The 27,008-nt window shown below is 37.7% G+C and overlaps 1 protein-coding gene across 15 annotated transcripts in view; it reads right to left on the bottom strand.

The window, feature by feature from the left end:
- Positions 1-5,181: 5,181 nt before the first annotated feature.
- Positions 5,182-27,008, bottom strand: part of SLC9B1 (solute carrier family 9 member B1) — a 69,785-nt gene continuing 47,958 nt past the window's right edge. For 14 of the 15 annotated variants that reach the window (XM_061419526.1, XM_061419524.1, XM_061419525.1 and 11 more), the window contains 6 exons: positions 22,170-22,345; positions 16,164-16,270; positions 15,166-15,315; positions 7,322-7,430; positions 6,657-6,793; positions 5,182-5,412 (listed from right to left, as the gene is read on the bottom strand). In XM_061419526.1, coding sequence (XP_061275510.1) covers positions 5,200-5,412; positions 6,657-6,793; positions 7,322-7,430; positions 15,166-15,315; positions 16,164-16,270; positions 22,170-22,345 — 892 coding nt within the window. In that variant the 3' untranslated portion in view covers positions 5,182-5,199. The remainder of the gene's footprint in view (positions 5,413-6,656; positions 6,794-7,321; positions 7,431-15,165; positions 15,316-16,163; positions 16,271-22,169; positions 22,346-27,008) is intronic. The other variant, XM_061419530.1, reaches the window with a different exon arrangement.

The following is a 27,008-nucleotide window of genomic DNA, read 5'->3' as shown; positions in this document are numbered from 1 at the left end:
GATTTCATTCAAGTATGAAGCAGAAATCAAAAGCTTTTCAGACAAGCAAAAGCTCAGAGAATTCTGCACCACCAAACCAGCTCTCCAACAAATACTAAAGGATATTCTCTAGACAGGAAACACAAAAATGGTGTATAAATTTGAACCCAAAACAATAAAGTAAATGGCAACGGGATCACACTTATCAGTAATTACCTTAAACGTAAATGGGTTGAATGCCCCAACCAAAAGACAAAGACTGGCTGAATGGATACAAAAACAAGACCCCTACATATGTTGTCTACAAGAGACCCACCTCAAAATAGGGGACACACACAGACTGAAAGTGAAGGGCTGGAAAAAGATTTTCCATGCAAATAGGGACCAAAAGAAAGCAGGAGTAGCAATACTCATATCAGATAAAATAGACTTGAAAACAAAGGCTGTGAAAAGAGACAAAGAAGGTCACTACTTAATGATCAAAGGATCAATCCAAGAAGAAGATATAACAATTATAAATATATATGCACCCAACATGGGAGCACTGCAGTATGTAAGACAAATGCTAACAAGTATGAAAGGAGAAATTAACAATAACACAATAATAGTGGGAGACTTTAATACCCCACTCACACCTATGGATAGATCAACTAAACAGAAAATTAACAAGGAAACACAAACTTTAAATGATACAATAGACCAGTTAGACCTAATTGATATCTATAGGACATTTCATCCCAAAACAATGAATTTCACCTTTTTCTCAAGCGCACGTGGAACCTTCTCCAGGATAGATCACATCCTGGGCCATAAAGCTAGCCTTGGTAAATTCAAAAAAATAGAAATCATTCCAAGCATCTTTTCTGACCACAATGCAGTAAGATTAGATCTCAATTACAGGAGAAAAACTATTAAAAATTCCAACATATGGAGGCTGAACAACACGCTGCTGAATAACCAACAAATCACAGAAGAAATCAAAAAAGAAATCAAAATTTGCATAGAAACGAATGAAAATGAAAACACAACAACCCAAAACCTGTGGGACACGGTAAAAGCAGTCCTAAGGGGAAAGTTCATAGCAATACAGGCACACCTCAAGAAACAAGAAAAAAGTCAAATAAATAACCTAACTCTATACCTAAAGCAACTAGAAAAGGAAGAAATGAAGAACCCCAGGGTTAGTAGAAGGAAAGAAATCTTAAAAATTAGAGCAGAAATAAATGCAAAAGAAACAAAAGAGACCATAGCAAAAATCAACAAAACCAAAACTGGTTCTTTGAAAGGATAAATAAAATTGACAAACCATTAGCCAGACTCATCAAGAAACAAAAGGAGAAAAATCAAATCAATAAAATTAGAAATGAAAATGGAGAGATCACAACAGACAACATAGAAATACAAAGGATCATAAGAGACTACTATCAACAATTATATGCCAATAAAATGGACAATGTGGAAGAAATGGACAAATTCTTAGAAAAGTACAACTTTCCAAAACTCGACCAGGAAGAAATAGAAAATCTTAACAGACCCATCACAAGCACGGAAATTGAAACTGTAATCAAAAATCTTCCAGCAAACAAAAGCCCAGGTCCAGACGGCTTCACAGCTGAATTCTACCAAAAATTTAGAGAAGAGCTAACACCTATCCTGCTCAAACTCTTCCAGAAAATTGCAGAGGAAGGTAAACTTCCAAACTCATTCTATGAGGCCACCATCACCCTAATACCAAAACCTGACAAAGATCCCACAAAAAAAGAAAACTACAGGCCAATATCACTGATGAACATAGATGCAAAAATCCTTAACAAAATTCTAGCAATCAGAATCCAACAACACATTAAAAAGATCATACACCATGACCAAGTGGGCTTTATCCCAGGGATGCAAGGATTCTTCAATATCCGCAAATCAATCAATGTAATACACCACATTAACAAACTGAAAAATAAAAACCATATGATTATCTCAATAGATGCAGAGAAAGCTGTTGACAAAATTCAACACCCATTTATGATAAAAACTCTCCAGAAAGCAGGAATAGAAGGAACATACCTCAACATAATAAAAGCTATATATGACAAACCCACAGCAAACACTATCCTCAATGGTGAAAAATTGAAAGCATTTCCTCTAAAGTCAGGAACAAGACAAGGGTGCCCACTTTCACCATTACTATTCAACATAGTTTTGGAAGTTTTGGCCACAGCAATCAGAGCAGAAAAAGAAATAAAAGGAATCCAAATTGGAAAAGAAGAAGTAAAACTCTCACTATTTGCAGATGACATGATACTCTACATAGAAAACCCTAAAGACTCCACCAGAAAACTACTAGAACTAATCAATGACTATAGTAAAGTTGCAGGATATAAAATCAACACACAGAAATCCCTTGCATTCCTATACATTAATAATGAGAAAACAGAAAGAGAAATTAAGGAAACAATTCCATTCACCATTGCAACGGAAAGAATAAAATACTTAGGAATATATTTACCTAAAGAAACTAAAGACCTATATATAGAAAACTATAAAACACTGGTGAAAGAAATCAAAGAGGACACTAATAGACGGAGAAATATACCATGTTCATGGATTGGAAGAATCAATATAGTGAAAATGAGTATACTACCCAAAGCAATTTATAGATTCAATGCAATCCCTATCAAGCTACCAACAGTATTCTTCACAGAGCTAGAACAAATAATTTCACAATTTGTATGGAAATACAAAAAAACCTCGAATAGCCAAAGCGATCCTGAGAAAGAAGAATGGAACTGGAGGAATCAACCTACCTGACTTCAGGCTCTACTACAAAGCCACAGTTATCAAGACAGTATGGTACTGGCACAAAGACAGAAATATAGATCAATGGAACAAAATAGAAAGCCCAGAGATAAATCCACGCACATATGGACACCTTATCTTTGACAAAGGAGGCAAGAATATACAATGGATTAAAGACAATCTCTTTAACAAGTGGTGCTGGGAAAACTGGTCAACCACTTGTAAAAGAATGAAACTAGAACACTTTCTAACACCATACACAAAAATAAACTCAAAATGGATTAAAGATCTCAACATAAGACCAGAAACTATAAAACTCCTAGAGGAGAACATAGGCAAAACACTCTCCGACATACATCACAGCAGGATCCTCTATGACCCACCTCCCAGAATATTGGAAACAAAAGCAAAAATAAACAAATGGGACCTAATTAAAATTAAAAGCTTCTGCACATCAAAGGAAACTATTAGCAAGGTGAAAAGATAGGCTTCAGAATGGGAGAAAATAACAGCAAATGAAGCAACTGACAAACAACTAATCTCAAAAATATACAAGCAACTCCTACAGCTCAACTCCAGAAAAATAAATGACCCAATCAAAAAATGGGCCAAAGAACTAAATAGACATTTCTCCAAAGAAGACATACAGATGGCTAACAAACACATGAAAAGACGCTCAACATCACTCATTATCAGAGAAATGCAAATCAAAACCACTATGAGGTACCATTTCACACCAGTCAGAATGGCTGCGATCCAAAAGTCTACAAATAATAAATGCTGGAGAGGGTGTGGAGAAAAGGGAACCCTCTTACACTGTTGGTGGGAATGCAAACTAGTACAGCCACTATGGAGAACAGTGTGGAGATTCCTTAAAAAACTGGAAATAGAACTGCCTTATGATCCAGCAATCCCACTGTTGGGCATACACACTGAGGAAACCAGAAGGGAAAGAGACACGTGTACCCCAATGTTCATCGCAGCACTGTTTATAATAGCCAGGACATGGAAGCAACCTAGATGTCCATCAGCAGATGAATGGATAAGAAAGCAGTGGTACATATACACAATGGAGTATTACTCAGCCATTAAAAAGAATACATTTGAATCAGTCCTAATGAGGTGGATGAAACTGGAGCCTATTATACAGAGTGAAGTAAGCCAGAAGGAAAAACACCAATACAGTATACTAATGCATATATATGGAATTTAGAAAGACGGTAACAATAACCCTGTGTACGAGACAGCAAAAGAGACACTGATGTATAGAACAGTCTTATGGACTCTGTGGGAGAGGGAGAGGGTGGGAAGATTTGGGAGAATGGCATTGAAACATGTAAAATATCATGTATGAAACGAGATGCCAGTCCAGGTTCGATGCACGATACTGGATGCTTGGGGCTAGTGCACTGGGACGACCCAGAGGGATGGTATGGGGAGGGAGGAGGGAGGAGGGTTCAGGACGGGGAACACATGTATACCTGTGGTGGATTCATTTTGATATTTGGCAAAACTAATACAATTATGTAAAGTTTAAAAATAAAATAAAATTAAAAAAAAAAAAGAATTTTCCACAATTTGTTGTGATCCACACAGTCAAAGGCTTTGGTGTAGTCAATGAAAAAGAAGTAGATGTTTTTCTGGAATTCTCTTGCTTTTTCGATGATTCAACAGATGTTGGCAATTTGATCTCTGGTTCTTCTGCCTTTTCTAAACCCAGCTTGAACATCTGGAAGTTCTCAGTTCATGTACTGTTGAAGCCTAGCTTAGAGAATTTTGAGCATTACTTTGCTAGTGTGTGAGATGAGTGCAACTGTCCATTTGTTTGAACTTTCTTTGGCTTTGCCTTTCTTTGGGACTGACATGAAAACTGACCTTTTCCCAGGTCATTTTAAGGGTACTGCAGAAGAAATGTAATCTAACTTTGGTTCTTTTATTAATTCAATCAGTCACTAAAGCTAGAATTTAAAATTCACTTAGTTGACCCACTTAAAGGTGCTTTGTCTTGTCAATTCTTTTTCCTTTTTCTGGTAATCTTTTCTAACTGAATTACTAACCTGATGAAGATTCTCCTATTTAGAGACTTATACTATCTTATCTTTCTTACATTAGGTTCATTTAATTTTTGATTGTTTTTAGTGTGTATTATGACAGTAAATCCAACTTGACAGATTTCTTTAACTTTCCTAGGGTATTTATGCTTTGACTTTGTTCTTGAAATACATCAATACTAAGAGGGTATTCTATTTTATATTATCTTTATTAAATTAACTTTGGGATAAAAAATCATAGGAATCCTCTGTAGTCAAATCATATATTTATTAAAACTTTGCTTCTATGTTCATTCTTCACATATGTGTACCTTTTAATTTTTCTCTTATGTAAGAGAATTCATTAAGAGAAGCAGGCAAGTGATGGCAAATCAACTTTTTAATGAAGTTCTAATCCTGATAACTCCATTTTCACTTTGCTTTTATCATAGCGAGTGAGTACTTTAGGTCCCAGAATGCCAATAATTAGAGCTCCATTTGGAGCTGTGATCAAGATGGCTAAAAAGGCTACTGTCATCACATCCTCCGAATATGATTCCAAATGGGGTGCACTCATTCTTGCTTTTTCTAGAGCCAGAGGACCTAATACAGCCTATATTTAGAGGAGAAAAAGATGAGGCATAAAGAAAAATGCTAAATGGAGTTAACATATAGTAAAATTAAAGAACTCTGTTAAAACAAATAACACCTAGTATTAGACTACTAGTAAAGAGACAAGTGTTAAGGAATTTTGGTAAATGACTCATCAATTCTATGTTCTTAGCAAATATATCTGGAAAGAGAGTAAAGTAGTGACAAACGGCTGATTTTGTGTTCTTGTCATCTCAGCTTTCCCGTTTAAGTAGCTTTTTTGAATGCTCACAATACTTTTGGAAACTTAGGAGTTCAGATGAACCAGAATTTTGCATATTTGTCTTTACCATGAACCACTAGGTTCCTGGCTACAACAAGACAATACAAAATGCTAAGGTTTCTTATGGTTCTTTAGGATTTTGTTGTCCATCTTCTCCTTGTTCTTCCTACTGGGAGCAGTGTGATATAGTAAAACTGACAAGAGTTTTGGAATTTATAACTTGCCTAAAGTTATAGGCAAGTAACTTGTTATTCAAAACAGGCAGCCTTATCCCAAGGACCTGCTTTGCTTATCATGACATAGATTTTTGTTGCATGGAAACTCACAAGCTTCTGTTTTGGAGTAACAGTAGAGAAAAGAATTTCAGGAAATCAGAGAGCATAACTACAAAGTTTCCTTTTTCTCTTTCTCTCTTTCACTCATTCATTCAGCATTAATTTTTGTAGGCATACAGAGCTTATTTACTGTATACCTATTGCATGCTAAGTGTTAAGTATTAGGGAAAAATAACAACAAAAACAAACAAACAGACACTTCTTATCCTTCCTATATATTCTAGTTGAGAGATTCAGTCATAAATCAGTCATGCAAATTAAATATATAATTAAAGATAATACATATGCATTTATGTATGGTAGAGACAGTGGCAGGGGTAGGAAAGATATATTTTAAAAAGAATCAATGTGTCTCTACTCTAAAATCCTAACACTTAACTCTACAATATTCAGCAAAATATAAAATTCCAGTTTTCAGAAGTGCTCTTATTTTAAGTTTTGGGAAAACAGAAAAATGTTTTCATAAGTTTAGCAAGTATTTGTCATTAAAAGCACAGTGTTTTAAAGATTATGTTACTTTTAATGAGAAGTTATGATCAATCAAGCATTTAAAAAGACTAATAGCCCACATTTTGTGACTAGTTTTTTTTTCATTTAGAATTTTAAAAATCAACATTAAATAATTAGAATGTCTTAATATAGTCTTACCTGGACTGTAGCTTTCGGCATCCATGATAAAGCAATAAATATTTTCTCCTTAAAATTAAAACCAGCACAAGACATCAATACAAATGTAAAAGAAATTCTAATCAATAATGCCAAACTCATGGTACCAACAGAAAGGCCTGCAACAGAAAAAGACGAACAGTATTTGGGAAGAAGTGGTTCTTTACGCCTAGAAATGTAATTTGCAGAAGTGTTGAAAACATTTTAGGGCTACTATCTGTCTATATCTGTATTAAGTAAAAATAATAATCATAAAAATAAAAATACGATTGAGGCTTCTATGTCAAGTACAAGAGATAATCTGATGATGGAGGTATGATGAAAAGTAAGATAAATTACATTTATTTAATTCTGAGCTAACAGGCTTTGAACTTTTACTATAAACGAAAGTATTTAGAAGGTGCTGCTGGTATCTAATATTTCCCTTCAGAAAAAAATTCTATTTCCTCAGATCACTCAGGGAAGATATTCAGGATTGTCTTTGGTTACAAAGACTATACAGGGTAAAGGAAGAACAAATGTATATTACAACGTGAGCTTCTGAAGGTCCTTGTAGCATTCAAAGACATATTGTAAGTAAAAATAAAAATTACTCCGTTCTCTTAAATATTTTTAAATCTTACATTTTTGTGCCTCTACATTCTTACCAATAGCATTTGATTTAAGAGATAAAACAGATACTTCTGCTCCAACCAAACCAAAAAGAAGAGGTTGGAAAATATCCCACGCAGTTCCAATGATTTTTTGGACTCTAACCTGTAGAAAAGAGTAATACATTTTCAGTTATTGTGACGAATAAAAGTATTTGCATTTCAGACATGTAATGGTTCTCAACATTTAATAAACTTAAGATATTTTATTTGCAGAATAAATTTTAAAACAACAAAAATTAAATGAGTAGGTTAACTCTTCTATACAAACAGAATTTTATTAAAAGAAATTTACAACACAATAAAAATATTAGTTGGTAATTTTGTCATGGAACAAAAAAGATATTATTTGGCAATTTTATCCTTGGAGTTCCATACATGTTCTGATGGTGCAGTAAGAGTTCTACCTTTTGTTTGTGAGGCAACTGAGCAGGGATAGAACTACACCATGCCTGATGAGAACATATTCAAGTTCATTCAAATATTTTAGTTCTCAAAAGTGAGTTGGGGAAGAGCTCCACTCAGTTATCCTGGGACCAAATCCCATGAAAATGAATCCTGATATGTCCTAAACTACTAGGAAAAAAATTCTGGTAATCTGTTAGGCCTGCTTCCAAACGACTCATATTAAAAACATGAACCAAACCAAAATAGGTAATACATTCTCATTTGGTTGCCTCCTGACTTCCCTTTCTGGGAATGAATCCCTCCCAGTGCTGCTTCCACAATTACATGGTTACAGGAAACGCTCCCACTGACATAAAAGTACTCTGGCTCTTTTCCAGGAAGTTGGATGAACAGATTTTAGTCTCAGTCTGTGTTTATTTTATTTTATTTAACAGGAGGAGATTCATAAAACATTCATATCCTTTGAGGCAAAAATTATTTTCATAACTACTCCCCTTATGACTAGGTTTTCTGGTTACTGCTTATAAAAGTAAATTTGAAAAATGAAATAACAAAGGAAAACCAGTATTCTGTCTTCTTAACAGCACATTATCCTATTTGTTACTTATTTAATCTTTAAAATCTATTTAATCTTTACTCTTTGGTTTTCTTTATCATGTAAAGAGACCAAGTAGTTTTCATTTTATTTGTAATTTATTATTAGTCATTTAATTTCCTTTATAATTATGACTTTTTCAGAATACTAAACAAATTGGGAACTTCTTAAGCTTATTCTAAAATTTATCTAAGAAAGAATATGGACAGGAACAGTTAAGAAATACTTTAAAAACAGGTACAATAAGAGGGAATCTTCTATACTAGATTCTGAGACAAAACCACAATGATTTAGAGTGCTACTGGCATAGGAATAGGTGTTTAAAGAGACTTCAGAAGCAAATATATATATATATATCGATGAATTATTGGATTAATCAATAAATAATTTGACAAAATTGACTATGAATTCACATGCATATATATATTATATGCATATATGTATGTCTAAGAATATATATATTAAGAAGAGATGGCAAGAATACACAGAAGAACTGTACAAAAAAGATCTTCACGACCAAGATAATCACGATGGTGTGATCACTGACCTAGAGCCAGACATCCTGGAATGTGAAGTCAAGTGGGCCTTAGAAAGCATCACTACGAATAAAGCTAGTGGAGGTGATAGAATTCCAGTTGAGCTCTTTCAAATCCTGAAAGATGATGCTGTAAAAGTGCTGCACTCAATATGCCAGCAAATTTGGAAAACTCAGCAGTGGCCACAGGACTGGAGAAGGTCAGTTTTCATTCCAATCCCAAAGAAAGGCAATGCCAAAGAATGCTCAAATTACTGCACAATTGCAGTCATTTCACACGCTAGTAAAGTAATGCTCAAAATTCGCCAAGCACGCTTCAGCAATATGTGAACCGTGAACTTCCTGATGTTCAAGCTGGTTTTAGAAAAGGCAGAGGAACCAGAGATCAAATTGCCAACATCAGCTGGATCATCGAAAAAGCAAGAGAGTTCCAGAAAAAGATCTACTTCTGCTTTATTGACTATGCCAAACCCTTTGACTGTGTGGACCACAGTAAACTGTGGAATATTCCTCAAGAGATGGGAATACCAGACCACCTGATCTGCCTCTTGAGAAATTTGTATGCAGGTCAGGAAGCAACAGTTCGAACTGGACATGGAACAACAGACTGGTTCCAAATAGGAAAAGGAGTATGTCAAGGCTGTATACTGTCATCCTGTTTATTTAACTTATATGCAGAGTACATCATGAGAAGCGCTGGGCTGGAAGAAACACAAGCTGGAATCAAGATTGCCAGAAGAAACATCAATAACCTCAGATATGCAGATGACACCACCCTTATGGCAAAAAGTGAAGAGGAACTCAAAAGCCTTTTGAGGAAAGTGAAAGTGGAGAGTAAAAAAGTTGGCTTAAAGCTCAACATTCAGAAAACGAAGATCATGGCATCCGGTCCCATCACTTCATGGGACATAGATGGGGAAACAGTGGAAACAGTGTCAGACTTTATTTTTCTGGGCTCCAAAATCACTGCAGATGGTGACTGCAGCCATGAAATTAAAAGACGCTTACTCCTTGGAAGGAAAGTTATGACCAACCTAGATAGCATATTCAAAAGCAGAGACATTACTTTGCCAACAAAGGTTCGTCTAGTCAAGGCTATGGTTTTTCCTGTGGTCATGTATGGATGTGAGAGTTGGATTGTGAAGAAGGCTAGGCGCCGAAGAATTGATGCTTTTGAACTGTGATGTTGGAGAAGACTCTTGAGAGTCCCTTGGACTGCAAGGAGATCCAATCAGTCCATTCTGAAGATCAGCCCTGGGATTTCTTTGGAAGGAATGATGCTCAAGCTGAAACTCCAGTACTTTGGCCACCTCATGCGAAGAGTTGACTCATTGGAAAAGACTCTGATGCTGGGAGGGATTGGGGGCAGGAGGAGAAGGGGACGACAGAGGATGAGATGGCTGGATGGCATCGCTGACTCCACGGACGTGAGTCTCAGTGAACTCTGGGAGTTGGTGATGGACAGGGAGGCCTGACGTGCTGCGATTCATGGGGTCGCAAAGAGTCGGACACGACTGAGCGACTGATCTGATCTGATCTGATCTGATGAATATATATATATGTAAACAGATGCATGTACATCCGTACCTCACAATATTCATGAAAATAAAATCCAGATGAAGTAGAGAACTAAATGCAAAGCAAAACTACCAAAGTGTTCAGTCAGTTCAGTTCAGTCGCTCAGTCGTGTCCGACTCTTTGCGACCCCATGAACTGCAGCACGCCAGGCCTCCCTGTCTATCACCAACTCCCAGAGTTCACTCAAACTCATGTCCATTGAGTCGGTGATGCCATTCAGCCATCTCATCCTCTGTTGTCCCTTTCACCTCCTGCCCCCATTCCCTCCCAGCATCAGGGTCTTTTCCAATGAGTCAACTCTTCACATGAGGTGGCCAAAGTACTGGAGTTTCAGCTTTAGCATCAGTCCTTCCAATGAACACACAGGACTGATCTCCTTTAGGATGGACTGGTTGGATCTCCTTGCAGTCCAGGGGACCCTCAAGAGTCTTCTCCAACACCACAGTTCAAAAGCATCAATTCTTCGGCACTCAGCTTTCTTCACAGTCCAACTCTCACAGCCATACACGACCACTGGAAAAACCATAGCCTGGACCAGATGGACCTTTGTTGGCAAAGTAATATCTCCGCTTTTGAATATGCTATCTAGGTTGGTCATAACTTTCCTTCCAAGGAGTAAGCGTCTTTTAATTTCATGGCTGCAATCACCATCTGCAGTGTTTTTTGGGGCCCCAAAAAATAAAGTCTGACACTGTTTCCACAGTTTCCCCATCTATCTGCCATGAAGTGATGGGACCAAATGCCATGATATTAGTTTTCTGAATGTTGAGCTTTAAGCCAACTTTTCACTCTCCTCTTTTACTTTCATCAAGAGGCTCTTTAGTTCCTCTTCACTTTCTGCCATAAGGGTGGTGTCATCTGCATATCTGAGGTCACTGATATTTCTCCCGGCAATCTTGATTCCAGCTTGTGTTTCTTCCAGCCCAGCGCTTCTCATGATGTACTCTGCATATAAGTTAAATAAGCAGGGTGACAATATACAGCCTTGACATACTCCTTTTCCTATTTGGAACCAGTCTGTTGTTCCATGTCCAGTTCGAACTGTTGCTTCCTGACCTGCATACAGATTTCTCAAGAGGCAGGTCAGGTGGTCTGGTCCCATCTCTTTCAGAATTTTCTACAGTTGATTGTGATCCATACAGTCAAAGGCTTTGGCATAGTTAATAAAGCAGAAATAGATGTTTTTCTGGAACTCTCTTGCTTTTTCGATGATCCAGCTGATGTTGGCAATTTGATCACTGGTTCCTCTGCCCTTTCTAAAACCAGCTTGAACATCTGGAAGTTCTCAGTTCATGTACTGTTGAAGTCTGGCTTGCAGAATTTTGAGCATTACTTTACTAGCGTGTGAGATGAGTGCAATTGTGTAGTAGTTTGAGCAGTCTTTGGCATTGCCTTTCTTTGGGATTGGAATGAAAACTGACCTTTTCCTGTCCTGTGGCCACTGCTGAGTTTTCCAAATTTGCTAGCATATTGAGTGCAGCACTTTCACAGCATCATCTTTCAGGATTTGAAAGAGCTCAACTGGAATTCCATCACCTACACTAGCTTTGTGTGTAGTGATGCTTTCTAAGGCCCACTTGAGTTCACATTCCAGGATGTCTGGCTCTAGGTCAGTGATCACACCATCGTGATTATCTTGGTTGTGAAGATCTTTTTGGTAGTTCTTCTGTGTATTCTTGCCACCACTTCTTAACATCTTCTGCTTCTGTTAGGTCCGTACCATTTCTGTCCTTTATCAATTCCATCTTTTTGAAATGTTCCCTTGGTATCTCTGATTTTCTTGAAGAGATCTCTAGTCTTTCCCATTCTGTTGTTTTCCTCTATTTCTTTGCACTGATCACCGAGGAAGGCTTTCTTATCTCTCCTTGCTATTCTTTGGAACTCTGCATTCAGATGCTTATATCTTTTCTTTTCTCTTCTGCCTTTCGCTTCTCTTCTTTTCACAGCTATTTGTAAGGCCTCCTCAGACAGCCATTTTGCTTCTTTGCATTTCTTTTCCATGGGGATGGTCTTGATCCCTGTCTCCTGTACAATGTCACAAACCTCCATCCATAGTTCATCAGGCACTCTGTCTATCAGATCTAGTCCCTAAATCTAGTACAATTATAAGGGATTTGATTTAGGTCATACCTGAATGGTCTAGTGTATTAAATGATAATATATAAGATGATATAATGTTCATAATCTCATGACCTTGGTTGAAAAAGTCCTTCTTAAACAAGATAAAGACCCAAAACCAAAAAGGAAAAACTGACAGACTTGACTATAGGAAATTTTACTGCCATACAAAAGACATCATAAATGAAGATAAACAAAAATTAAACACAACGTTTAGATAACAAGAATTAGTAGCCTTAACATATAAATAAACTCTATAAATTAGGAACAAAAAGGCAAATAAACCAGTTAATACTGGGCAAAGAATATGAATAGGTGGTTATAAAAGAATATATGAATAGAAGCTTGTTGTCATTGTTTAGCCACTAAGTCATGTCTAACTCTTTTGTGACCTGTGGACTGTAGTCTGACAGGCTCCCCTGTCCATGGGATTTCCCAACCAAGAACACTGGAGTGGGTTATCATTTTCTTCTCTGGCGATCTTCCTGACCTAGGGACTGAATCCATGTCTCCTGCATTGGCAGGTGGATTCTTCACCACTGAGCCATCAGGGAAGCCTGAATAGAAGTTTACTCCACTACTAATCAGAGAAATATACAGAATACCAATGTTATAAAGTTTTTTACCCAGATCAGATCAGATTAGTTGCTCAGTCGTGTCCGACTCTTTGCGACCCCATGAATCGCAGCACGCCAGGCCTCCCTGTCCATCACCAACTCCTGGAGTTCACTGAGACTCACGTCCATTGAGTCAGTGATGCCATCCAGCCATCTCATCCTCTGTCATCCCCTTCTCCTCCTGCCCCCAATCCCTCCCAGCATCAGAGTCTTTTCCAGTGTGTCAACTCTTCGCATGAGGTGGCCAAAGTATTGGAGTTTCAGCTTTAGCATCATTCCTTCCAAATAACACCCAGGGCTGATCTCCTTCAGAATGGACTGGTTGGATCTCCTTGCAGTCCAAGGGACTCTCAAGAGTCTTCTCCAACACCACAGTTCAAAAGCATCAATTCTTCGGCGCTCAGCCTTCTTCACAGTCCAACTCTCACATCCATACATGACCACAGGAAAAACCATAGCCTTGACTAGACGAACCTTTGTTGGCAAAGGTCATGATGTCTCTGCTTTTGAATATGCTATCTAGGTTGGTCATAACTTTCCTTCCTAGGACTAAGCGTCTTTTAATTTCATGGCTGCAGTCACCATATGCAGTGATTTTGGAGCCCAGAAAAATAAAGTCTGACACTGTTTCCCCATCTATTTGCCATGAAGTGATGGGACCAGTTGCCATGATCTTCGTTTTCTGAATGTTGAGCTTTAAGCCAACTTTTTCACTCTCCTCTTTCACTTTCATCAAGAGGCTCTTTAGTTCCTCTTTACTTTCTGCCATAAGGGTGGTATCATCTGCATATCTGAGGTTATTGATATTTCTCCCGGCAATCTTGATTCCAGCTTGTGTTTCTTCCAGTCCAGTGTAGTAAATAGTATAAATAAAATCTTTTAAGGGATAATTTGGCAATGTGCTAAGTCACTTCAGTAATGTCCTGCTGTTTGTGACCCTATGGACTATAGCTCACCAGGCTCCTCTGTTCACAGGATTCTCCAGGTAATAATACTGGAGTGGGTTGCCATTTCGTACTCCAGGAGATCTTCCTTACCCAAGAATTGAACCCGCATGTCCCACGTCTCCTGCACTGGCAGGCAGGTTCTTTACCACTAGTGCTACCTGGAAAGCCTAATTTGGCAGTAACCACCAAAATAGAAATGTACCATTTTTAAATTCAGTCATTCCATTTCTAGAAATCTATTCCTACAGAAGTATTCATACATTTGCAAAACCACATATGAATATGACTGTTCATGGTTGTGCTGTTTGTAATAACAAAAAATGGAATGTCTACAAATAGAGGAGTGATTAGAGGAAATGACCTGGGAAGGGGATTTGATATTTGGGGATGGGGAGGGAAAAGGAGTATTTCTCATTTTATTACATATGTGTACCTTCTTATTCTTTATATTTTATGAGCATAGTTTCACATATTAATTGCATAATTAAAATAAAAGTTATATAATCATATTGCATTAAACTTAGGAAAAAGACTAATGTGATCACTCAACTTCTGATTGCATTTTAGTGTATTTCCAGTTCCTTTTCTTGAATATTTTATTTCCTTGATTGATTCATTCACCTTGAAGATACAAACTTATGGAACATCTTCCTAGAATTAATATTTCTTTTTTAGTTTTTTTTCTTAATAGACATATTTTATTGAAGTATAGTTGACTTACAACGTTTCAGGTACACAGCAAGGTGATTCAGTTAGACATATACACATATTTTATTTTTCAAATGATTTTCCATTATAGGTTATTACAAGAAATTGACTATAGTTTCCTGTGCTGTATACAGTAAGCCTTTGTTGCATATCTATCTTTTAATCAGAAATCTAGCATTCTATTCATATTAAGTCAAACAAGTGGAATCAAAATGTCATATATTTTTTAAAAATGTCATATATTTTTTAATAGAGTAAGATTTCTTAAATGTCCATTTTAGATGTAAAAAATGCAGTTATTTTACCTTTTAAAAAATTTGTATAAAAATATTCACCTTTTCTTTGGACCAACCTGTCCCTGCAGTAAAACTCAATACTAGTGCGCACAATCCTCCAGCTGTATTCATACCAAATCGGTGGCTGCCTAAGACAGCAGAAATACACATACTCAAAATTAAAAATGCTCTCTTCACTTCAAGTTTTCCCTAGAATTAGACAGATATTTGGAAATTAATTTACATTAAATATATAATAATTATATTATCTATCATTTATTACTGACCCTTTGATACCATGTCTTTATATGCTATATCAAATAACATCTAAAGTTTGACTTTATTTCTCACCACATATTTTAGCAGACTTGTGACAAAATTTGCAACTATTAAGTTTCATTTTCTGCCACATCTCTGATACTACCATCAGTAAAATGGTTATAATACTTTAACTGTAAGAGAAGAGAGAAAGAAAAGAGACCCATATAATCTGTAGTTGCACATAACAAATCCAAAGAATTCTTAAAAATAAATGTCTGAGTATCTTTTTAGCTGAAACAATAACTACAGGGAAATTAAGATGGAAGTTACAGAAATCAAAGAGTAATGGCATATCTTTTAGAGCAGGAAAGAGTTGATAGTGTTGCCTTATTCAAAGGGAGAGGGAGAGAATTTAAGTCAGAAAATATGCAGAAATGAATGGGAATATATTTCCCCCAAAATGTTCAATGGAATGTCTGCAGGAAAAAGATAAGGAAAAAAAGTCAGGAGTCAACAGCAATTTGGTGAAAGAAGAAGTAGGACAAAATGGAGAAGTTCCTCTGAATTAAGTACATTTTTCTGATATTCTCTGTGTAATAAGGAAGCAGAGACTTCAGATTGGGGCCACTGACCTGGATCAATGACAACTATGCTCAGTTTTAAGCAGAGAATAGGCATTGGAGGCTACTTTTGGAGAAAGAAAACTAAAGATTAAAGTATTTCATGGATCAAAAGTTCAAATTTTTAAGAGAAATGTCTAATACTGTACTTCCAAATAAAGATTATTTTTTATTTACCTGATCGCTACCTGGAAAATGTCGAGCAAACATTCCCAAAACAATTCCTAAAAGCACACCAAGAATTACATCCCGAAGAGAGGATAGGACATTACTAGATATGTTACCTGTAAGGGCACACAATAAGAAAAACATGTCATAGAGAGGTATTTTCATATAGCCAACACAGTAGGGAATCAAATGTAGGTGATTCATAAAGAAAGGTATGTTATTACAGAATAAATACACAAAAATGGACCTTTAAAGTTCACGCTCATGAAAACATGCAGATTTATTTGATAAAAGTGTACTCTCCAGAGATTTAATATGTATACACAACTCAGAAATGTTCATTGAATAAATAGGCCAGAAAATGAAGAAGAAACCACAATGTTCTCCCCTTGTGCTGCTGCTGCTGCTAAGTCACTTCAGTCGTGTCCGACTCTGTGTGACCCCATAGACAACAGCCCACCAGGCACCCCCATCCCTGGGATTCTCCAGGCAAGAACACTGGAGTGGGTTGCCATTTCCTTCTCCAATACATGAAAGTGAAAAGTGAAAGTGAAGTCACCCAGTCGTGGCCAACTCTGTGTGACCCCATTGACTGCTGCCCACCAGGCTCTTCCGTCCATGGGATTCTCCAGGCAAGAGTACTGGAATGGGGTGGTTCTCCCCTTATACACCCGACCTAAAAGAACCAGGTCAGGTAGAAGAATGCATAGAGACTGGCAGAGGAGTATCTCGGGCACCTAGCACATGGCTAATAATGTTGTTCTCTGCTATTCTATTATGGCAAATGATTTAAACATAAAAAGGACAATTTAATAATAATAACAACATAAAAAAAGATTTATCCCAGGATCAATCCTAGGATTATTCAAGGATCAGCTGATTTTCCAATACATTTTATGCTTTATGCATACACGTAGTTTTATAGTAATACATTTTAAAAAATGATCTAGAGTCACACAAAAAAGTCTAGTTGTGCTCTGTGTTTTCAGCTCAATACAAAAAGGTACTCGATATACATATTTTAGAAATATTTTCCCATTAAAAATAGCAGAAGTGTAGGGTGACAACAGCATGATAGTGGAATGGGAACTCCAGAATCATGATCCCCCACAGAGACACCAGCTTAACACCAACATACAGTCTAAAAGGCTTTATGCTCATTTAAAAAGTTACAGCAAGAGAAAAGCAACTCATCACATAAAAGAGAATGCCCATAAAATTGTCAGAGGCTTACAGAGCCGAAGAACTTCTCTGGTGGCTCAGACGGTAAAGAATCTGCCTTCAATGCAGGAGACCTGGGTTTGATCCCTGGGTTGGGAAAATCCCCTGGAGAAGAAAATGGAAACCCATTCCAGTATTCTTGCCTAAAGAATTCCATGGACAGAGGAGCCTACTGGGCTACAGTCCATGGGGGTCACAAAGGGTCATGCACAACTGAGCAACTAATACTTTACACAGCAGAAACCTTATAGGTCAGAAGAAGGCAGGATGACATATCCAAAGTGTTAAAAGAAAAAATGCCAACCAAGAATAATATCCCACAAAACTGTCCTCCAAAGCGAAGGTGAAATTGAGACTTCCCCAGATAAACAAAGGTTGATGGAGTTCATCACCACTAAACCTGCCTAACAAGAAATCTTAAAGGGAATCCTTCAAGTGTAAATAAAAAGATGTTAGCAACACACAAAACTACCGCACAATTGCACTTCTCTCACACGCTAGCAAAGTAATGCTCAAAATTCTCCAAGCCAGGCTTCAACAGTACGTGAACCGCGAACTTCCAGATATTCAAGCTGGATTTAGAATAGGCAGAGGAACAGAGATCAAATTGCCAACATCTGTTGGATCACTCCAGTACTCTTGCCTGGAAAATCCCATGGGCGGAGGAGCCTGGTAGGCTGCCGTCCATGGGGTCGCTAAGAGTGGGACACGACTGAGCAACTTCACTTTCACTTTTCACTTTCACACATTGGAGAAGGAAATGGCAACCCACTCCAGTGTTCTTGCCTGGAGAATCCCAGGGACAGGTGAGCCTGGTGGGCTGCCGTCTATGGGGTCACACAGAGTCGGACACGAGTGAAGTGACTTAGCAGCAGTAGCAGTTGGATCACTGAAAAATCGAGAGAGTTCCAGAAAACCATCTACTTCTGCTTTATTGACTATGCCAAAGCCTTTGACTATGTGGATCACAGCAAACTATGGAAAATTCTTAAAGAAATGAGAATACAAGAGCACCCTACCTGCCTCCTGAGAAATCTGTATGCAGGTCAAGAAGCAACAGTTAGAACTGGACATGGAACAACAGACTGGTTCCAAATCAGGAAAGGAGTACATCAAGGCTGTACATTGTCACCCTGCTTATTTAACTTATATGCAGAGCACATCATGAGAAATGCTGGACTGGATGAAGCACAAGCTGGAATCAAGATTGCAGGGAGAAATATCAATAACCTCAGATATACAGATGACACCACACTTATAGCAGAAAGTGAAGAATAACTAAAGAGCCTCTTGATGAAAGTGGAAGAGGAGAGTGAAAAGGTTGGCTCAACATTCAGAAAATGAAGATCATGGCATCTGGTCCCATCACTTCATGGAAAATAGATGGGGAAGCAGTGTCAGATTTTATTTTCTTGGGCTCCAAAATCACTGCAGATGGTGACAGCAACCATGAAATTAAAAGATACTTACTCCTTGGAAGGAAAGGTATGACCAATGTAGACAGCATATTAAAAAGCAGAGACATTACTTTGCCAACAAAGGTCTGTCTAATCAAGACTACGGTTTTTCCAGAAGTCATGTATAGATCTGAGAGTTGGACTATGAAGAAGGCTGAGTGCCAAAGAACTGATGCTTTTGAACTGTGGTATTGGAGAAGACTCTTGAGAGTCTCTTGGACTGCAAGGAGATCCAACCAGTCCATCCTAAAGAAAATCAGTCCTGAGTATTCATTGGAAGAACTGATGCTGAAGCTGAAATTCCAATACTTTGGCCCCCTGAGGCGAAGAACTGACTCATTTGAAAAGACCCTGATGCTGGGAAAAGACTGAAGGTGGGAGGAGAAGGCGATGTCAGAAAATGAGATGGTTGGATGGCAACACCGACTCAATGGACATGAGTTTGAGTAAGCTCCAAGAGTTGGTAATGAACAGTCCATGGGGTCACAAAGAGTCGGACATGACTGAGCGACTGAACTGAACATAAAAGCATGTAAATATAAACCTCCAGTAAAGTTAGATAGATGAATTAAGAATCCAGTAATACTGTAATGGTGGTGAGGAAATCACTTTTAATTCTGTTAGAGAATTGAAGATAGAAGCACAAAAAATAACTAATTATAAAATTATGTTAATGTATATACAATAAAATGTGTAATTTGTGACACAGGTAACATAAGGTGAGGAGGGTGAGAGAGGAGTAGAAAAGTAGACTTTTTGTATGCAATTGAAGTTGCTATCATTTTAAATAGATTACTATAACTTTAAAGATGGAAAAAGATATTCCATGCAAATGGTACCTCAAAGAGAGAAGGGGCAGTCATACTTTTACCAGACACGACAGACTTTAGGTCAAATACTGTCACAAGAGATAAAGATAGGATACTGCATAATGGTAAAAGGGCCAATTGACTCCACAGGTAAAGTGAGATCTCAGTATCTACCAAACTCCAAAATATAGATGTTTTGAAGATCTAATGTGTATAATAAAACTCAAAGAGTTCTTAAAATTTCAAGAGACACTTTACACAGTCATGTGGTGGAAGAGGATGTTTTTAAGCATGTACCTGCTTGTTTTCACTTTTTTGGTCCTCTTCAAATTAGGTTTGGTCTCCTGTAGCCTGTTCCCCTAGCATCTTATACTATGTAATATTTATTCCATCTTTAATTATTTGTTTAAGATAATTTCCTTGAGAACACAGGCTACATGGCCTTTTCTGTTTGCTATGTTGGGAGGCAGTATAGAATAGTACTTAAGAGTGTGGGTCTGAGGTCAGACTGCCAGATTTCCCTATTGGTTCCCTACTTATTGGATCTCTGACTTCGAGCAAGTTACTTAATCTCTGTTCCTTAGTCTCCTTATCAGTAAAATGAGCATAGCACTGTTGTGATTATTGAGCTGAAACATCGACAGAACTTACAGCAAGTACCAAGCAATTGCTCAATAAAAACTAATACTGTTATCCACTGTTTATCCTCAGCATTTGATACAGTAGCTGGTGCAATGGAAGAGGAGCACAAAAAATATTTTTTGAAAGAATGACTGGTATCAGTCATGAAGGAAAAGATTGCCAGATCTGAAATAAAAAATTTAGGTCTTCTGAATGGCAAAAAAAGAGATGAAGTTAAATTACAAAAAGCATAGGATATAAAACAAATGGTTTATCATTCTTAATTTTATGCACAACCAGAGCCTTAACAAATCAAAACAAAAGATGAACATGCTTACAGGATATAGGCAAAATATTTCAAGAAAAGAATTGGGAATTTCTAAGAAATTCCCAAATGATAATAGACAATAAACATGAACATTTAACATCACTAGTATTCAAAATACTTCATTTAAAGAGACCTATCAAAGTGGCTAAGGTAAAAAGGACTATTAAATATCTAATTTTGAAGAAGGTGAAGAGAAAGTGGCATGCTTATGTATCCTGGTGGGACATGATATTGTGGCAATATATTTCAAAAATCTTATTGTGTTATATCCTTTTTTAACTTAACAGTTTCTCTTGTAAGGTTAATAAAATATTAAGTACAACTATTCAGCTGTAAAATGTTCAACCCAGCATTTTAATAGCAGATAGTGGTGTCAATTTAAAATTTCAACATGTCAAGTTGAAAGTCATGCAGCCACTCAAATATGATGGAACCAATAAAAATGTCATAGAAACATATTTACAAATATGTTTATAATACACAGTTAAATTGAAAACAACTCAGGTTATAAGTAAGTATGGTTAATGTTCATTAATTTTATAAGAATTTTGGGAGGGAGAGAAAGCAAGCTAGAGATAGATGTGGAGAGGGAGAAAAGCAGAAGTCTGGGCGGATGTACATCAAAAGATTAATATTATTCCTGGGGGTCTTCCCAGGTGGCAAAGTGGTAAAGAATCCATCTGCCAGTGCAAGAGACACAAGTGATGTGGGTTCGATCTCTGGGTTGGGAAGATCTCCTAGAGTATGAAATGGCAACCCACTCCAGTATTCTTGCCTGAGAAATCCCATGGACTAAGGAGCCTGGCGCTGGGCTACATACAGTCCATGCGGTCACAAAGAGTCAGACACGACTGAGCACACACATACACACATGACTATAATAGATTTCATTCTTATATTTTCTTTTTTCCTTCTTAGTCATTTATATCTTATGATTTTAAGAGAACCTATATATATATATAACTTTTCAACTTTAATATGTTTTGGTGTTTCGGTTAATAATTCAGAAGACTGGACTTCATATATTGGCAGATAATTAAAGTATTATTAAATGTGGAATGTTCACTTCTGCAATCACTGAGTGACATTCAACACCTAATGTCTCCCTGGGATTTAGAATTGGTACAGGATCTTGTCCCATCACTACCAAAAGGACACACAGTTGTCCACACTCCACACATTTAAGTTGTCTTAATAACAGAACAACCAGTTATTTAAAATGATAGCCAGAAAGGTACATCTCCAAATTATCTACTAGATATATTAGTAGCACTAATAATATTGTGGCCTAAATTTTTCTACTGAAAACTGATAAAATTCCAAAGCAAAATGAGCAGATAAATGGTAATAATATGGATTATAAAATTAATTGGAATATTTGGTTATTAAAAGGAAATCATTTGTATTAAGTAGTGGTATCTTAACCCATTGAAATTCCTTTTGTGGTCTAGAATGAGCTTTCTATGAAGAATAAAAACATGTTAAATTGGAAAGTCTTCATCAATAAATGAAGGAAAGCTAGAAAACTTGTTTAAAGAACAAAGAAAGCACTGAATTATATGGTAGCTGTTTTGTTTACCTGAGGAGAAAACTATGCTGAAGCATGCATTGAATCCAGTGATAGCCAAGATGTCATCCAAACTGCTGGCAGCTATTAATAAGGTTGGAATGCCTTTCTCAATACCATATCCCTTTTCTTGCAAATGTAGCATGGAAGGGACAACAACAGCAGGAGAAACTGCACCGACTACAAAACTGAGAGATAAATCTTTGAAAACCAATTTAAAAACATCCTTTTAATGAAACAGTGCTTTATAGTAAATTGTACAACCAATATATTAATCTTTATGATGACTTTGAAAGTAAAAATTCTGCTTTTGAGTAAATCTCATCTAACAATGGGAAAAATTCCCCAGTGGTTCAGCAGTAAAGAATCTTCCTGCAATGCAGGAGACGCAGGAGATGTGGGGTCGATCCCTGAGTCTGGAAGATCCCCTGGAGGAGGAAATGGCCACCCACCCAGTATTCTTGCTGGGAAAATCCCACGACAGAGGAGCCTGGCAAACTATAGTCCACAGGGTCGCAAAGAGTTGGACATGACTGAGCACACACAAAAAATACTCACATATTATTTAGTGCTGTTAAAATTTTACAGAAATTCTGTTCAAGATGTTAGGTCAAGCACAAATTGCTGCCTCTACCTCCATCTCAAAAACATTTGAAATAAAGATATGAAAATAATAGGAAAGTCCATAAGCTAGCTAGAAAACAAAATGGGAATCTTCAGTGGACAAGAAACTAAGTGTATCCCAGGAAGATAAGAGACAGGTGGTTTAGGGTTGAAAAAGGGATCCATAAGCCAAAATGCATATAAGACTGCTACAGAAGATATGGTGTATTCTAAAAATGCCTCAAGCCCAGAAATGGCAGATGCTGGGAGTAGGGGGGACCTCTGAGGAAATCGAATGATGATTATGTAGAGTACTGCTATAAGAATGGTAAGATGTAGTCTCCACACCACTTCTATTTCTTGAACAAGTCAGTAAGGAAGATATCTGTCCAAAAGAAGGAATAGTATGAGCACCTAAGTTACAAAGGCAAATGGGAAAATTTCTAGGGTGGCAGATGACACCCGTGAGGAATGGAGAAATTCCTGCTCAGAATACTTTGTTGGTACATCCCATCAGACTGGTTTCAAATAGAAAAGGAGTACGTCAAGGCTGTATATTGTTACCCTGCTTATTTAACTTATATGCAGAGTACATCATGAGAAACGCTGGACTGGAAGAAGCACAAGCTGGAATCAAGATTGCAGGGAGAAATATCAATAACCTCAGATATGCAGATGACACCACCCTTATGGCAGAAAGTGAAGAGGAACTAGACAGCCTCTTGATGAAAGTGAAAGTGGAGAGTGAAAAAGTTGGCTTAAAGCTCAACATTCAGAAAACGAAGATCATGGCGTCTGGTCCCATCACTTCATGGCAAATAGATGGGGAAACAGTGGAAACAGTGTCAGACTTTTTTGGGGGGCTCCAAAATCACTGCAGATGGTGACTGCAGCCATGAAATTAAAAGACGCTTACTCCTTGGAAGGAAAGTTATGACCAACCTAGAGAGCATATTCAAAAGCAGAGACATTACTTTACCAACAAAGGTCTGTCTAGTCAAGGCTATGGTTTTTCCTGTGGTCATGTATGGATGTGAGAGTTGGACTGTGAAGAAGGCTGAGTGCCGAAGAATTGATGCTTTTGAACTGTGGTGTTGGAGAAGACTCTTGAGAGTCCCTTGGACTGCAAGGAGATCCAACCAGTCCATTCTGAAGGAGATCAGCCCTGGGATTTCTTTGGAAGCAATGATGCTAAAGCTGAAACTCCAGTACTTTGGCCACCTCATGCGAAAAGCTGACTCATTGGAAAAGACTGATGCTGGGAGGGATTGGGGGCAGGAGGAGAAGGGGACGACAGAGGATGAGATGGCTGGATGGCATCACTGACTTGATGGACGTGAGTCTGAGTGAACTCCAGGAGTTGGTGATGGACAGGGAGGCCTGGCATGCTGTGATTCATGGGGTCGCAAAGAGTCGGACATGACTGAGTGACTGAACTGAACATCCCATCTACAACCCTGCCTTGTCATTTCCACTTTCACCTCCTCAATGCTGCAGTAACTATGTGGAGTGAAGCACGTGGTCCCTACCAGAACCCTCGAGTCAGGCCAGTGCACACATTCCCCAGCTGCTGCTTGTTGACTCCTAACCACTAACACCAGCAGCTTTGTGGGAGCCTTGCACTGCTAACAGAAGCTTGCCTACTAATGCTAAGGAGATGCCCCACTTCCCCGTTCCAGACAGCTCCTGCCAGTGACTGACTGATGTGAGGGTCTAACAGTTCAGTTCCTTTGCCTCTGGCTGTACAACCTTCCTGGTTTACAGACAAGATTTCCTGAGGGACTCAGGAAAAACCTAGAATTCTCTGAAAAAAGGTATTTGCCTAATTCAGTGGTTCCTGAACTTTACTGCACATTGGAACCACCTGGTCTACTATTTATCTGTTGCTGCTTAACAAATCATGCCCAAATCTAGAAGCTTAAAACAACACATATTAACTCACAACCTCTGTGGGTCAGCAATCTGGGTATGAATTAGCTGTATACCTCTTCCTACTCAAGGTCTCTCATGAGGTGAGTAGGAGAAACCCTGATCCCAAGTTTATTCACATGGTGGTTGATAGGTCTTCAGTCTCTTGCCATGGGGGCTTCTCCACAGGGCTGCACCCAACATGGCAGCTTACTCCCCCCCAAGAAAGCAATTAAAGAGGCTGCAAGAGAGAACAAGGAAGACAGAAGCCATCGTCTTATGACCTAATCATAAAAGTAATGTCCTATCACTTCTTCAGTATTCCATTGATTAGAAGCAAGTCAGTAAGTTCAGCCCACATTTAGGAAGAGGGTATTACACAAACAGAGAAGGCAGTGGCACTCCACTCCAGTACTCTTGCCTGGAAAATCCCATGGACGGAGGAGCCTGGTGGGCTGCAGTCCAAGGGGTTGCTGAGAGTCGGACACGACCAAGTGACTTCCAACTTTCACTTTTCACTTTCATGCATTGGAGAAGGAAATGGCAACCTACTCCAGTGATCTTGCCTGGAGAATCCCAGGGACGGGGGAGCCTGGTGGGCTGCCATCTATGGGGTCGCACAGAGTTGGACACGACTGAAGCGACTTAGCAGCAGCAGCATTACACAAAGGTTTAAATATCAGAAATCAGTGATATCTGAGAGTTATCTTACCATTTACTTGGGGATTTAGAAAAAATGCTGATGCCTGAGTCACATTCTAAGACACTCCGATCTGATTTAGGAAGGAGTTTGATCTGAATACTGGGATACTGTAAAGTTTTTTTAATTATAAAAAACACATAATATAAAGTTAACCTTCTTAGCTATTTTTATGTGTACATTTCAGTAGTGCTAATGATATTCACATAATCGTTTAACTTAGAACATTTTCATCTTGCAAAATCGAAACTCTGTAACTGAACAGTACCCTTTCCCCTCTCACCCAAGCCCCTGACAACCACCATTCTATTTTCTGTTAAGATGATTTTGAAGACTCCAGATCTATCAGTGGACTTGTACAGTATTTGTTTTGACTTACTTCACCCAACATAGTATCCTCAAGGTTTATCCATGCTGTAGAATGTGACAGGATTTCCTCTTTTACAGCTGAGTAATATTCCTGTGTGTGTGTGTATTTTCTTTATCCATTCATCTGTCCATGGATATTTGAGCTGCCTCTACCTCTTGGCTACTGTGAATTATGTTGCAATGAATGTGAGTGTGCAAGTATCTCTTTGATATCCTACTTCCAATTCTTTGGGATATATACCCAGAAGTGGCATTGCTGGATTAAATGGTAGTTTTACTTTAAGTGTTTTGAGAAACCTCCAAACTATTTTCCATAGGAATGGTCCATTTTATATACCTAATAGCATGGTATGAATATTCCAATTTCTCCACATCTGTGTCAGTGCTTGTTATTGTCTAGTTTTTGTTTTTTTTTTTTTTAATAGTAACCATCCTAATGAGTATGAGGTGCTATTTCCTTGTGGCTTTTATTTGCCTTTCTCTAATGATTATAAATGTTGAGCACTTTCATATGCTTATTGGCTATTTGTATATCTTCTTTGTAGAAATGTCTAGGTAAGTTTTTTGCCCATTATATAGTCAGGTTTTTAAAATCTGCTGAGTTATAGGGTTTTTTTTTTTTAACATATTTGAATATTGATCTCTTTCCAGATATATGGTTTATAATTATTTTCTTCCATTCTGTGTGCTGCCTTTTCATTTTGTTTCCTTTGCATGCAAAAATTTTCAAGTTTCATGCAGTTCCATCTATTTTCACTTTTGTTGCTTGTGCTTTTAGTGCCATATCCAAGAAATCATTGCTAAATTCAATGTCATGAAGTTTTTACATATGGTATGCTAGATATAATATTCTTGGTTGGCTGGGGCTTTTTTCTTTTTCTTTTTTTCTTTTAGCATTTTGAATATATCATCCCATTCCCTTCTGGTTTGCAAGGTTTCCATTGAGAAATTCAATTATTATCTTACAGGAGATCTTGCTTTTCTTTCATTGTTTTTTAAAATTCTCACTTGCTGTGATTTTTGACAGCTTGAGTATATTTCTCAGTGTAGGTCTCTTTGGTTTTATTTTAATGGGAGTTTTTTGATCATTTTGAATTTGTATGTCAATTTCCTCCTTCAAATTTGGAAGTTTGGGGCTATTATTTCTTCAAATAGGCTTTCAAACCATTTATTTCTCTCTTCTCTTTCTGAAACTCCCGTAATGTGTAACTGGCCCATTAAATGGCATCCCACAAGTCCCTTAGGATCTCTTTATTCTCCTTGTTTCTCAT

Source organism: Bos javanicus, chromosome 6 (genome assembly GCF_032452875.1).
Source record: "Bos javanicus breed banteng chromosome 6, ARS-OSU_banteng_1.0, whole genome shotgun sequence".
Lineage (NCBI taxonomy): Eukaryota > Metazoa > Chordata > Mammalia > Artiodactyla > Bovidae > Bos > Bos javanicus.
Note: the sequence above shows the minus strand (reverse complement) of the source record. Positions and strands in the feature narration are given on the sequence as shown.